At 34.3% G+C, this 15,818-nt stretch overlaps 1 protein-coding gene across 15 annotated transcripts in view; it reads right to left on the reverse strand.

Annotated features, from left to right (window-relative positions):
* The window catches only part of AHI1 (Abelson helper integration site 1), a 222,774-nt gene that overhangs the window by 127,351 nt on the left and 79,605 nt on the right, over positions 1-15,818 (reverse strand). For all 15 annotated transcript variants that reach the window (XR_008625786.2, XR_004672188.3, XM_034962898.3 and 12 more), the window contains one exon: positions 4,223-4,419. Coding sequence is in view for 13 of the 15 variants with exons in the window: in XM_034962898.3 (XP_034818789.3) it covers positions 4,223-4,419 (197 nt within the window). In the remaining 2 variants the exon portion in view is untranslated. The remainder of the gene's footprint in view (positions 1-4,222; positions 4,420-15,818) is intronic.

Below are 15,818 nucleotides of genomic sequence, written 5' to 3' on the forward strand. Positions count from 1 at the left end.
TCTTTTACTCATTAATGCCTAAACATCTATTATATACCTGCTGAACTGAATTTATTATGCAATTCACTCACACATACCCCACAAAAATTACACCCTAAACCTGTACCATAATTTATTAGAAAAACATTCCTATTGTAATAAAAAATAAATAAAAAAAGGAATTTGGGGTCTACTGAAATAAATGGCAAGAAACAAGAGAAAAGGCATAATGACAAAAGGTGGGAATTCAGTCAACCTAAATGTTTGCAAAATACAGAATGAGGCTGCCATGGGAATAAAGACGACACTTTGATTTTATTCCCATACATACTATGTACATTCTGAAAGAAAATACATTGCAGATAGCATCAGAAAAATAAATTCAGTGAATTCTCTCAACAAAGGAAAAATAATGGTTTTCAAAAACCAAAGCAAAACTTTCATTTCCAAATGCAGCTTCTATCTACCTCAATATCAAAGCAGACATATTCTCTAAATAATTTTAAAAAGAAAAGATATGCTAAAAGCTAAATAAGGTAATAATTCAAAGTAAATTTTTTTATAATAAGTTATCAATTTGCTTCTCTCTTGCGTTTGATTTCATTTCTTAAAAAACATTTTTCTGCCAGGCACAGTGGCTCATGCCTGTAATCCCAGCACTTTGGGAGGCCGAGGTGGGCGGATCACAAGGTCAGGAGATCGAGACCATCCTGGCTAACACGGTGAAACCCCGTCTCTAATAAAAATACAAAAAGCCTACTAAAAATATTAAAAAAAATTAGCCGGGCGTGGTGGCAGGCGCCTGTAGTCCCAGCTACTCGGGAGGCTGAGGCAGGAGAATGGCGTGAACCCAGGCGGCAGAGCTTGCAGTGAGCTGAGATCGTGCCACTGTACTCCAGCCTGGGCAACAGAGTGAGATTCCGTCTCAAAAAAAAAAAAAAATTTCTGATTTTATTTTTCCTTTACATCTACTTTCTTTAGTTCTTACATCCTTTCATTTATCTGAGGATGACAGGTATATAAAATGAAATTAGAAAAAAGCTACAAGACTTAGGTGATTCCAGGATGTTAAGTTTTACAGAATAAAGACGGATAGACTGTAGGAAACTTGTTTTTATAAATCTGTTGGTGGGTTGTTTTTATGCCTGTAGATGAAGTTACTTTGCCATGCAAGTTTTTAGACAAGGAACACATTTTCTTTTTTTTCCTGGTGAAGAAATATGTTTCTCTTCATCTTTAAAGCTCAATGTATCTATTCAGACTTCCTTTTAAAATCTGGAACAGCATGCATTATTTGATTATATTAAAAATGTTAAAATACAAAGAACTGCAATATTGAAATAAATTTATTAATTTATAGTTATATATTCTAAAAGTTAACTAAGAAATATATATATTTTTCTATATTCCTATATTTATTCTGGGTTTAGGTTAAATCTAAACCCAGAGATGGAATGTAATCTGCATCCTGGTACACCTTCAAGTCTCTAACTTTATAAAGAAAAGGAGAGAGGAAGACAGCATAGTCAGAACTAAAGCTGTCTCAATGTAGTTCCTTGTATAGTTTAAAACTAATCAAGATATCTATCAAGGAAGCAAGAAAAGGGATAACATTTATTAAAGAAGGTAAGAATAAAACAATGAACAAGGGTGCACAGCCCCTGTCTTCAAGGAGCTCAAAGTAATTCTAATAAAAGGACTTCCACTTAATTCTACTAGAAGTATGGTCAAAGATATTTCTCAGGATGCTTAGGCTTCTTACTACATTTGACCATTTATCTTTGAGAAAAATTTTCTAGGAATTTTCACTAACAGAATGCTACACTACCTTTAACAAAGCATCTTCCTCCTCATCATTTTCATGATCTATTTTCCAATTTTATGGGAAATACCTGGTTTATGTGGTACTTTTCTTATGAGTAGTGAGATAGAACTTTTAAAATATGCCTATGAAACATTTCTATCTCCTCCTTTTAGAAGAACAGTTTATTTCTTTTACTCATTTCTTTGTTAAAGATTTACTATTTTTCTTTACTGTTTAATTTTTTGCATGTTAAAAGGGCTGTTTCTTTAATACATTTTATGTAAACATTTCCCCAGGCTGGTGTTTGTTGCACATATATGTGTGTGTTTGTAAGTTTTGTATATACACACAAATATACACATCCTTGTATTTTTAAACAGAGAAATTTAAAATTCTATGTCAATAATCTATTAATATTTTGGGAGAGGATTTTCCACTGCTTTTAAAATTAGTATGTTTTCATTCATTTGAGAAATAATTGCAAGTGTATTTCCCTAGTTTTTAAAAAGATCTGGATTTTCATATTTAATTCCTTGGTAAATGAGAATCGGATTTAGGTGAGTGACCTAAGATATATATGTAAACGGACTGTATTTTTCAGTTAACTCATAGTTAACAAGGTTTCCCAACACCATACAAGGGAACAATTCTTCCTTTCCCCACTGATTTATCTTTCTATCTTAGTGAATTTCAATTATACTACTAGTATTATTTCAGCTTCATTATTACTTTGGCTCTCATGGAGAAGTTCGAAGATAGCTTAGTTCCTATGTAGATAACCAGTCTTTTTTTCTCCTCCCCATTATATCTATGATTTTTCTTTCAGAAATCTTTAAAAATCAAGCTATTTCACTAGGATATTTCTAAGATACTGGCATCTTTTCATTAATTGGTCTGGTAATAGATACTTTCATTTTATAGATTTGGGACTTTAGCACAGGAAGGCCTTTTGTATTTGATCTTTGTTATCTCTTTTCACACATGCTGGTCTTTTCTTTAACAACACTGATCAACTATATGCACAATCTATCTCATATTCATCTCTTGTCTCATTATCAACAATAATAACTAACATTTATCAGTGGCACTATGTATCAGACACCCTGTTAAGAGGTTTACTTTCAGGGTCTTACTGAATCTTAAAAATCCTGTAAGGTAAGAAATACTACAATCCCCATAATGGCTCATGCCTGAAATCCCAATACTTTGGGAGGCTGAGGCAAGAGGACTGCTGACTGCTTGAGGCTAGGAGTTGGAGACCAGCCTGGGCTACATACCAAGACCCTGTCTCTACAAAAAAAATTTTTTTTAATTAGCCGGGCCTGGTGGTGTGTGCCTACAGTCCCAGCTACTCAAGAGTCAGAGGCAGGAGAATTGCTTGAGCCCAGGCGTTCGAGACTGCAGTAAGCAATGATCACACCACTGCATTCCAACCTGGGCTACAAAGTGAGACCCTGTCTCTAAATTAAAACAAAACAAAACAACCAAAAACCACCTCATTTTATAGATGAGGAAAACTAGGTTTACTTAAACTTCTCCAGTCAAAAAGCTGGCACAGGTTGGAGCCTATGCCATTCCTATGCCTAAGCAGCTGGACCCCAGAGCTACACTCTAAACCATAGTTTTCACCTATCTCTTTTTTTCTGTATTCTTGCGTGCTTCTGAAATTAGTTCTCTACGCTACACTATTGATCTGGTATTTTAAAGTGTCAACTTTCTCTTTTACCATTTGCAATGTGGAATTAATTGAAGCTTACCTTTTGATTTTCTTTAAATTCATTTTATCTTAGATGTCTTTTTAAAATCAAAATCTTGGGACTCTCATCTCTTCATTAATAGAAATTCTGTTTTCTTCTATTTTACTGAGAACACACTCTAAATATTCTGTTTCTTATAGCAAAGCATTTTAAAATATGCTTTGCCTTTACTTACTTTCCTTTTTTGGGGAAGCGGGGACACAGTCTCATTTTGTCACCCAGGCTGGAGTGCAGTGGCAGGATCTCGCCTCACTGAAACCTCTGCCTGTCGGGTTCAAGTGATTCTTGTGCCTCAGCCACCTGAGTGGCTGAGATTACAGGTGTACGCCACCATGCTGGGCTGATAAAGTCACAGTTTCCCTTTCTTTCCTAGGAGATGGAGTCATACCTGTATGCTAAGTCCTAGGTGTGGTCATCTGGTTCAGAGCCCTCCCTTATCACTAGGTGCTGGGCTAGCCTTTACAGAGATATCAAGTCAGAACAGCATGATAGATTATCCTAAATTCAGGTTGTCCGTTGCAATTAAGGTTTTAGGAATAAGTACCTGAAAGGAATCATAAAAGTATAGGAAGGTCTAATTTTAAGTAATTAACTTACTTCATTAAATGAATATTTATTGGCATGGCAATGTAAAACAGGATAGAAATAGTTTTAAAGTTTCAACTGCATAAAATAAACTTACTGTGACAGTTTCAAGCCTCTGTTTTACTAGCTGCATCTTCGTTGAAGAACTTTCAGTGTGGACAAATTCATCAATCTGAAAAGAGCCTTGATGGGGTAGTTTTGGACAGGTACATAGGGCATCTTGACTTTGGTGTATTCCAGGTAATGGAAATGTTCCATTGTAGCGTTTGAACATTTCAGCCTCCTGCTGGGCAACTGAAGAAATGAATCCATAATTAGTTAAATCATCATAGCAAAAGCATAATCAAGCCCTAAAACTGTAGCATTCAACAAATAATCAGAAACTGCATAACACATCTTAAAAACTGGGTAATAAGAAGACACCATAACTAGCAAAATTTGAAATTATTCAATGCTATAAAATCATAAGGAAGGAAATAGAATTTCATTTCAGGCAGCATTATAATTGAGCTGTGAAGGCCATGTAAATTGGGATAGGAGACTAACTTTAAATATATGTATATAGAAAAATAATACTAAAAAATCAAAGGCATAACAGAATTAAGGGAAATGCTAAAATAATATTTATTCACAAGCCTCTCTAAAACAACTATTTTCATATTTCTGTACCCTTAATTTTTACACACATTCTATATATCATAATGTAAATACAATTTAACATTTCTCAATTTAAATGCAAGTATTTCTTACATTTCTACAATGACATAATTATAATTATTAAATGTTTTACAGTATCTCATTTAATGAAGCACTGTAATTTTTTTTTTACACATTCTCTTATACTGAATACAGTTGGTCCACTGTATCTGTGGCTTCCCTATCCATGAATTCAACCAACTATGGATAAAAAATATTCAGAAAAAAATAACAATACTATAAAAAATACAGTATGATAACTATTTACATAGCATTTATACTATATTAGGTATTGTAAGTAATCTATAGATGATTCCAAGTATGAGAGAAGATGTCCACAGATTATATGCAAAAACTATGACATTTTATGTAAGTGACTTTAGCATCCATAGATTTTTGGTATCCCCAGGGGTTCTGGAACCAGTCCTCTATAGATAACAAGAGATAACTCTATTTATAGTGTTCTCTGTTCTCCCTTATAGATCATGCAAGAATAATTACTTTCATAGCTAACTTTGTTTCTTAACATCATTCTTATTTTGGATTTAATTCTCTAGAGTGACGAAGATGGCTCAAAGGGTGAATGTTCTGATGATGATTGATCATGATGATGATGATAACGAGCATGGTAGCATCTGTGCTGCACTTTGTATTTTTTGGGGTGCTATCACATACATTACCTCATTTGATCATTTAAAACACATGAACTTGAAAAATTTTAAATGTCTGTCTATATATACAAAGGAGAAAAAATATATAAACTCATCATTTAAAAAAGTATTTCCTTAGTTACATAATCTTGAAATGGAAAGCCTTCCTAAACATGACATGAAAGAAATAAATCTCAAAACAGGGATTCATAATATGGAATCAATGGATAAACCTTCAGGGAGTCTATGGACTACTGAAATTACTATGGAAATGTGAGTGTGTTTATATAAGCATTTCTGGAAAGCAGATTCATAATTTTTATCAGGTTATCCATCGAAGGATTACATGAGTCAGAAAAGGTTAATAATTGTCAACATTCTTATGGACCAATGAACAGATTTTGTAACATGAACATTTAAAGAGTCTTCATTAAAATAAAAAAACTTGCCAGGCACAGTGTCTCATGCCTTAATCCTGGCACTCTGGGAGGCTGAGGTGGGAGGATCACTTGAGCCTAGGAGTTTGAGACCAGCCCTGGCAAGATAATGAGACCCTGTCTCTATAAAAAATTGAAAAATTAACCGGGCAGGGTGCCATGTGCCTGTAGTTTCCAGCTACTGAGGAGGCTGAGGTGGGTGGGAGGATTGCTTGAGACTGGAGGTCGAGGCTGCCACTGCATTCCAGTGAAGACTGGATGACAGAGCTAATGTGATTTTTAAATCATATTTAAGACTTAAATATATAAATAAACTACCACAACAAAAATTAAAAAGGAAATGATGTAATAGGGTTCTTCCATTTCTGACCAAAATGGAGTAGGGACTAGATTTACTCTGCTGCTTGAAACTACCAAAAAATGGACAAACTGTATAAAAGAAAAAAAAAACTGTCTTTGCAGACATGATTGTCTAGGTAGAGCTAAAGTGGAGTAAGGCAAGTGAGGCACACAGGCAGCAAAATTTAAGGAGGTTCTCACTCTGAGGTCCTGGCTCCATATCTGTGTAAAAATTCTAAATGGAATCTAAAAAAACAAGGCACTAGAATTGACTTTAGCAATGTTGTAGGATTGAGATCAAAACACAAAAATCATCTATATGTCTATATACAAGCAATTAAGAACCAAAAATTGAAATTAAAAAAAAAATATGCCATTTACTATGGCATAAAAAAATGTGACATACTTTGGGGAAAAAAAGGAGAAAGATGTGAAAGACCTGTATACTGAAAACTAAAAATACTGCTGAGAGAAACTGACAAAGCAATTTGTCATTGTGTTCATGGGGTGGCATACTCAATATTGGTAAGATGTAAATTCTCCCCAAATGATCTGTAGATTCAATGCAGTCCCACTCAAAATTCCAGCAGGTTATTTTTGGAGAAATTGTAAAATAAATTCTAAAATCGACATGGAAACGAATATTACCTAGAACAGCCAAAACAACTTTGAAAAAGAAAAGAATACCTGACTTCAAATCCTATAAAGCTACAGTAATCCACATAGTTTGCTACTGGCATAAAGATAAATAAACAGATCAACAGAATAGTATAGAGTGCCCAGGGTGTATAGACAAAGTATAAAGGCCATTCAGTGGAGAAAAGACAGTTTTTCCAACAAATGGTGTTAGAATAGTTGGATATTCATATGTGAAAAAAATGAACTTTGATCCATACTTTACAACATGTACAAAAGTAACTCAAAATTAACCATAGATCTAAATGTAAAACCCAAAGCTATAAGACTTCTAGAAAAAAACAGAGAACACCTTTGTGAGCTTGGGTTAGGCAAAGATTTCTTAGATACAACACTAAAATGCATAAAAGAACAAGCTGATAATTTGAACTTCATCAAAATCTCAAACTTCTGTTCTTTAAACTGTTAAGACAATTAGAAAACAAACCAGACTGGGGGGAAATAGCTGCAAATCATATGCCTGATAAAATACTTGTATACACAAAACACAAAGAAATCTCAAAACTCAATAATCAGAAAACAAATAGGACAGTTTAAAAAATGGAGAAAAGATTTGAAAAGACAATTTACTGAAGAAGCTATATGGATGACAAATAAGCATGCAAAAAAAGGTGCTCAGTATCATTAGTCATTAGGGAAAAGCAAATTAAAACCACAATAAAATAGCACTGCATGTATATTAGAATGGCTAATATTCAAAAGATTGGCCATTTCTTTTTTTAAATTTTTAAATTTATTTTTATTTTATTATTATTATACTTTAAGTTTTAGGGTACATGTGCACAATGTACAGGTTAGTTACATATGTATACATGTGCCAGGCTGGTGTGCTGCACCCATTAACTCGTCATTTAGCATTAGGTATATCTCCTAATGCTATCCCTCCCCCCTCCCCCCACCCCACAACAGGCCCCAGAGTGTGATGTTCCCCTTCCTGTGTCCATGTGTTCTCATTGTTCAATTCCCATCTATGAGTGAGAACATGTGGTGTTTGGTTTTTTGTCCTTGCGATAGTTTACTGAGAATGATGATTTCCAATCTCATCCATGTCCCTACAAAGAACATGAACTCATCATTTTTTATGGCTTCATAGTATTCCATGGTGTATATGTGCCACATTTTCTTAATCCAGTCTATCATTGTTGGACATTTGGGTTGGTTCCAAGTCTTTGCTATTGTGAATAGTGCCACAATAAACATACGTGTGCATGTGTCTTTATAGCAGCATGATTTATAGTCCTTTGGGTATATACCCAGTAATGGGATGGCTGTGTCAAATGGTATTTCTAGTTCTAGATCCCTGAGGAATTGCCACACTGACTTCCACAATGGTTGAACTAGTTTGCAGTCCCACCAACAGTGTAAAAGTGTTCCTATTTCTCCACATCCTCTCCAGCACCTGTTGTTTCCTGACTTTTTAATGATTGCCAAGATTGGCCATTTCAAAGTTGGCAAGTACACTGATATACTAATGGTGGGAATGTTAAATGTTAAACGGCACAACCACTTTAGAAAATAGTCTGGCAGCTTCTTAAGAAGTCAAACATACATCTGCAATATGATCCAGCCCTTCTGCTCCTAGAAATTTGTCAAAGAGAAATGAAGCATATGTCCATACAAAGACTTGTATGTGAATATTTGGAGCAGCTTTATTTGTAATAGCTAAAACCTGGTTACAACCCCAATGTCCATTGACAGGTGAGTGGATAAACAAACTGTGGCATAGCCATACAATTAAACAACACCCAACAATATAAAGAATAAATTACTGATAAATGCTAAAACACAGATTTATCAAAGTAATTATAAGTGAAAGGAGCCAGATAAAAAAAGAGTACATGGTATATACAGTTTCACTTATATACAATTCTGGAAAATGCAAACTAATTTATAGTGGTTGCCTGGGATAAGGGTGAGGAAGGAACAGAACACAAAAGGGCACAAAGTAACTTTTGGGGATGAAATATGTTCATTATCTTGATTGAGGCAATAGTCTCCCAGGTTTATAAATGCCTAAACTTATCAGATAGTACATTTAAATAGTTCAGTTTATAATATGTCAATTATACCTCAATAAAGCCATTCACCAAAAAAAGCAAATGATAAAATTGTAATGAAAGGGGTAATTAATCTTACTATGCAGAGTTCCCATGAAATCCATTAAAAATTAATAATCGAACAGAAAAATGGGCAAAGAACCATTAAAGAAAATTCACAAAAGAACTATGTGTCCAATAAAAATATATTTAACTTCACTAAAAATTAATTAGTAATAAAAATGCAAATTAGAAAGTGCCTTTTTTTTTTGCCTGTTTAACTGACCCATTGTACCTCAAGACATTATTTCCTGAGGAATGTAAGGGTAGCTAGTGTGTACTGAAGCACTATCTAAATGTTGAAAAAGATATAACAGTATAATTGTGCAACAACAGTTGTTTAAACTACGGTGTATTCATTTAATGAAAGGGAATTTAGCCACTAAAATTATGTATAGAAATGTAATTATCACAATGGAAAATTGCTCATATTATTCATTGGAAAAAATAATTTATAAAACAATATAGACAGTATATACAAAAGGACGACCACTTTTTCAAGTTATCGGCCTTGGTTTCACGAACTATGAGTCTGAGATGATGCATATAAACAATATTAGGTATTTGATCTTTATATTCATGTACTATTTCATTCAGGCACTCTAAATGAAGACCAGCTCAATAATAATTGGTGTTCTCTCCCTGCTAGTGAGTACCAAAGGATATTATCAAGGGAGAGGACCTGCTTACACTCCACCCTTTTAGTGATGTACATTCCTCAATACTAATTACTATTTTTAAACAGAAGTGTAGCCATTTCTCTGTAGATTGTTGTGGATTTGACTATTATTTTTCATTACACATTTTGAACTTTTCTCCAAAACAATCAGAACACTTATTACCCTCAACTATTCAAAGACTGCTTACAGAACAAGAGAAACTTTAAAGCTGTAAAAGAAAATAAGTGCTCCATGAACTGGAATTTGGAATGTTTAACATTAGTAGGTGGGGTTCAGGAATAAATAAATAAACAAATGCATATCATGTTTCATGATCTTTGTCTTATTTGCTTTTTAAAATTGTCCTTTCAACATTTAATTGTGTTTTGCTGCTATGAATGGAAAATAAAACTGGGTTAATTATTTAATGACATTTTTTAACTCCCTATATTTTCTCTGAGATTGTGTACCTACCAACCATGATTTCATTTTAATTTGAGTGAGCGAACATGCATAGAAATGGCCCAGAAGCACATACACCTACGTAAGCAACAGTTACATAGGTTAGTAAGATTTCAGTATTTTTCATTTTACTCTTTTTGTCAAACTATTTTCTAAGTATTATAATATGCTAAACATGTATTATTTTTCTTTCTTAAAAATGACATTTTTAACTGGAAAAAAAAGTAACAAAAAGCAGAGCCTAATTATTTATCTCTTTATTTTTCCAGGTATTAATATGCCTTTCAGAAGGATTAAAATGGCCCAAATGGAAGCGGATAACACAAATAAATACAAACAATTATGAACACTTGTTTTTGTCATCTAAAGGAAATTTTCTATACAGAAGCCAACTGATTGGTATTCAAGGGGTCAAATTAAACACCCTATTTTATCTTTAACACCTTTAGTTCTGTGAAGGCAGCCACAAAAATATCTGCAGAAATATTCATAAAGACTTAGTTTCTCAGATAGTAGAAACAGAAGCCGTTCAGAAGTTCTTGTGCTCTTCCCCCTCCTCCAGCCTCCACAAATACATACATCAACTTGTATCAGACTATATAGATTTCATTGTAAAATATTAATAGGATTTAATACATGACTTCTGATATTCCTTCAAGCTCTATGCTTTTAACATTTCAGGGGTTTCTAAAACACTTTGACATAGGCCACAGTTGGAGTATAATTTTGCAATTAAATAACTCTATTTCTTCACTTTGTCATTATTTTTTGTGTTAATTTAACTTTGCATATTTAAAATTTAGCTCTACTCTAACCTGGTATGTTTAAAACTCATAATTTTAACAGTCTCACTCCCATCTTTTCCTCACTTTTTGAAGAGCTGTCATGTACCATGCACTAAGCAGATTCTGGGAATACAGACACTGGCCCCACTTGAGGTTTCGACCTTCTGAAGGAGAATAAATTACTGCAAGGTGCTAAGTGGTATAGCAGAGGAATGCACAGATGATGAGAGCACAGAGATGGCAACTACATTTGCTTAAAGAAATGTTATATCCATCAAAATCCTTCTAAATTTACTTCTAATAGGCTATCATTTGGGATTCAAAATTTTACAAAATTAAAAAATTCTTAAAATGTTTTTATGATGGAAAATCCTTTGATTTATATAATAAGCTTGGTGCTTTTGTGTATGTTCTTGAGTTAAACAATTATGAAAAAATAATGTGGTTTTCTCAAGAGATTTTTATCTTTACAGGAGGAAGGACGGAGGAAATAAGATATTTTAATCCACTGCCCTTTGCATTTGAAGCAAAGGCAAACTTTGCTATTATTACAATCTATGTACTTACATTATTGACTTTATAATGAAGTGAACCTGGAATCACAACATATTCTTTCTCTTACATTATATTAACAACAAGGTTCCCCTTTGGTTCACCGTTTAATTCCTTTGTTCAAGACATTTCATTATATATAGCCCTGTTACTTTATATGGTCATCTTACTGGATACCTAATTTCTTTAGCTATAAACTATTATATTTCCAGTTATAATATCATCCCTATAAGTTGGTAGTTCTACTTATTTAGTTTCCCAGCATTTAGCAGTTATATAGCATTCTCCTTCTCTAACATCTGCAGTAAATGTTCAGGACTTATAATTTTTTTTTTTTTTTGTATTTTATCTGGCCTGACTTGTTCCTCCTTCAGCTAATCTTGAGATACTGAGTTGATGGATCCAAGAAGTTCTATAGACTTAACACTTCAATTCTGGTAGCCTGTGTTTCAGGGCCTGTTAGCAATTCTGTATTTCCTTGACATACCTTGTAAGTCAATTAGAACTTTGAAGTATTACTAATAAAACTGTTCAAAATCTATAGAGTAATGTGTAGCAGATTCAAGTCTCACAGTCAACCAAATGAGACAGCATCTACCAGCATCTGGCAAATTGATTAGCTGGATATAAAAATTGAATCAACTATCTGCAAATTCCCTGCAGTACATGCTATTCTGCTCTTGTTGGTTCCTATTCCATTACCAATCATCACACAGAATGTTATCCAACTGAAAATGTGTCATACATACCCTGCTACAGAGAATAGCTACAACTTCCCGACTGCAGCCTAGTTCATGAACTCTAATAACACAGGCATTACTCAGAGATATGGCGAGTTTGGTTTCAGACTACTGCAATAAAGCATATATCTCAATAAAGAAAGTCATATGTTTTTAATTTTCTAGTGCTTATAAAAGTTATGTTTACACTATATTGTAGTCTATTAAGTGTAGCATTATGTCTAAAAAATCAATGCATTTACCTTAAAAACTATTTTATTGCTAAAAAATGCTAACAATCATCTATGTCTTCAGTTAATCATAATCTTTTTGCTGATGGAAGGTCTTGCTTTAATGTTAATAAAGGGTCTGCTGACTGATAAATGGGGTGGTTGCTGAAGGCTGGGGTGGCTGTGGCAATTTACACAACAATGAAATTTGCTGCACTGATTGGCTCTTACTTTCACGAAAGATTTCTCTGTAGCTTGTGATGCTATTTGATAGCATTTTACCCACAGAAATTGTGTCCTCTCAAACCTTGCCATTGCTCTACCAACTAAATATATGGAATTTCCTAAATCTTTGTTGTCATCTCAACAATGTTCACAGCGTCTTCACCAGGAGTAGATGCTGTCTCAAGAATCTACTTTCTTTGCTCATCCATAAAAAACAACTCATCCATTCTAGTTTAATCATGAGATTGCAGTAATTCATTCATATCTTCAGGCTCTACTTCTAATTCTAGTTCTCTTGCTATTTTCACCAAATCTGCAGTCACTTCCTTCATTGAAGTCTTGAAGCCCTCAGAGTCATCCACGGGGGTTGGAATACACTTCTTCCAAACTTCTGTTAGTGTCCATATTTTGACCTCCTCTTATGAATCATGAATGTTCTTACTGGCATTTAGAAAGGTGAATCCTTTCCAGGTTTTCAAGGTACTTTGCCCAGCTTCATCAGAGGAATCACTATCTATGTCAGCTATGGACTTACGAAATGTATTTCTTAAATACTAAGACGTGAAAGTCAAAATTACTCCTTGATCCATGTCTTCTCCTCTTTAGCTATGAAACTACTGGAGGGCATCTTCCTCCATTAGAAAGCTGCTTCATCTCCATTGAAAATCTGTGGTTTACTGTAGCCACCTTCATCAATGATCTCAGCTAGATCTTCTGGATAACTTGCTACAGCTTCTAGATCATCACTTGTTGCTTCACCTTGCACTTTAATGTTATGGAGATGGTTACCTTCCTTAAACCTCATGAATGAGCCGCTGCTAGTTTCAAACTTTTCTCTTGCAGCTACCTCACCTCTCGCAGCCTTCATAGACTTTAAGAGAGTTAGAGGCCTTGCTCTAGATTAGGCTCTGGCATAAGGGGGTACTGTGGCTGGTTTCATCTTTTATCCAGATCACTAAAACTTTGTCCATATCAGCAATAAGGCTGTTTTACTTTCCTGTCATTTGTGTGTTCACTGATGAAGAACTTTTACTTTGCATTCACAACTTGGCTAACTATACGGCACAAAAGTCTTAGCCTTTGCCCTATCTCAGCTTTCCCCATGCCTTCCTCACTGACCTCAATCACTTCTACCTTTCTATTTATAATGAGAAATGTACAATTCTTCCTTTCACTTGAATACTTAAAAGGCCACTGCAGGGTTATTAACTGGCTTAATTTCAATACTGTGTCTCAGAGAATAGGGAGGCCTGAAGAGAGGGAGAGAAATGGGAGAATGGCTGGTGGGTGGGGCAGTCAGAACACTTAAAACATTTATCAATTAAGTTCGCCATCTTATATGGGTACAGTTTGTGGTGCCCCAAAGCAATTACAATGTAACATCAAAAAGCACTCACCGCAGATCACCATAACAGACATAATAATGAAAAGGTCTGAAATATTTTGAGAGCTACAAAAATGTGACAGAGAGACACAAAGTGAGCACACAATGTTGGAAAAATGGCGCCCATAGACTGGCTTAACATAGAATTGCCACAAACCTTCAATTTGTAGAAAACGCAATATCTATGAAGCATAATAAAGCAAACACCAGTAAAACGAGGTATGCCTGTATTTATGCTTCATGCCTCATTTTATAGTTTCATTTTATCCTTTGATAAAAATATTGATATAAAATAGAATATATGCTATTCTAATTTTACAAGCAGAACAAAACAAGTGCAGAAAGGTAAATTATTTGATCAGGGTCAAATACAGAGTGGTAGTATTTCGTCTAGAATGCCAGCGCTCTCTTACTCCGGTCTTTGTTGTTGTCTATTTTACATCATATCATTCATGCATTAGTGCAATTAAAAACACCACTGTAAACATTTAAAAAAAAATGCCTTAAAGAGGAATTCAGGGCTCTGGTTTATGCTCAAAACTATCAAGTTGACTAAGTTTTCCATATGTCTTGAGTTCTTGAATGATATAAACTTTCATATCAAAGTACCTATTATGTGAATAATATTAAAATAGGTACTTCAGCATATAACCAAGAAACAGGTAGTTTTGGCATGTCTTAAAATGTGGCATTTCTATCTTTTAATTTCTCCTACCAGGCTAAAAATAAATATTTAAAATTCTGCCCTACTATTAGGTATATTTTAATGACATAATCTTGTATAAGTATGAGAATTATGTTATCTGAATGTGCTTTTGAACTATTCATAAGTATTACAAATGAATGCCATATAGAACGTAGAAAACAAATGTATTTCTACATTTGTAGATGTATTGTATGTACATGGTATTGCAAATGAATACATACAAATAGCTATCTCCAATATAGAAAACCACTACATCGTATCTATATTGTACATAAAACTGTGGACATTAAATTTATTTCTACTAGACATTATCTGATTTCAAAAATATTGTAAAAGGAGTTATATTAAAATTTAATGAGGCCAGGCATGGTGGCTCATGCCTGTAATCCCAGCACTTTGGGAGGCCAAGGTGGGCAGATCACTTGAGACCAGGCCTAGGATTGTCTCTAACATGGCAAAACCCTGTTTCTACAAAAAATACACACACAAAATTAGTCGAGTATCCTGTGGTCCCAGCTACTCGGGAGGCTGAGGTGGGAGGACTGCTTGAACCCAGGAGGTTGAGGCCGCAGTGAGCTGTGATTGTGCTACTGCACTCCAGCTTGGGTGACAGAGCAGATACTGTGTCTCAAGAAAAAAAAAAAAATTAATGCTATATACTAAAGAATATTTGTATTTTAAACTATATTGAGAACATAATGGCTTATTACATCATAATTACGTTACTCCTCAAAGTTTTATTTTTATGTATGTATGTATGTATGTATACATGTATGTATGTAGAGATGAGTTCTCACTATGTTGCTCAGGCTGGTCTCAAACTCCTGGCCTCAAGCGATCCTCCTGCCTCAGCCTCCCAAAGTGTTGAGATTACAGGTGTGAGCCACCACACCCAGCCACCCCCCACATTTTTAAGGGAGTGAACTATTAATAATACTAGATAAGCAAACTTCCTTTCTTAAGGGGTTCTCCTAAATGTTGAAATTGAAAACCAACAACACATTTTACCATAGGAATATTTAGCTACTTTTTAAATTTACTTCATGATCAGCAAATG

This window comes from Pan paniscus, chromosome 5 (assembly GCF_029289425.2).
Source record: "Pan paniscus chromosome 5, NHGRI_mPanPan1-v2.0_pri, whole genome shotgun sequence".
Classification (NCBI taxonomy): domain Eukaryota; kingdom Metazoa; phylum Chordata; class Mammalia; order Primates; family Hominidae; genus Pan; species Pan paniscus.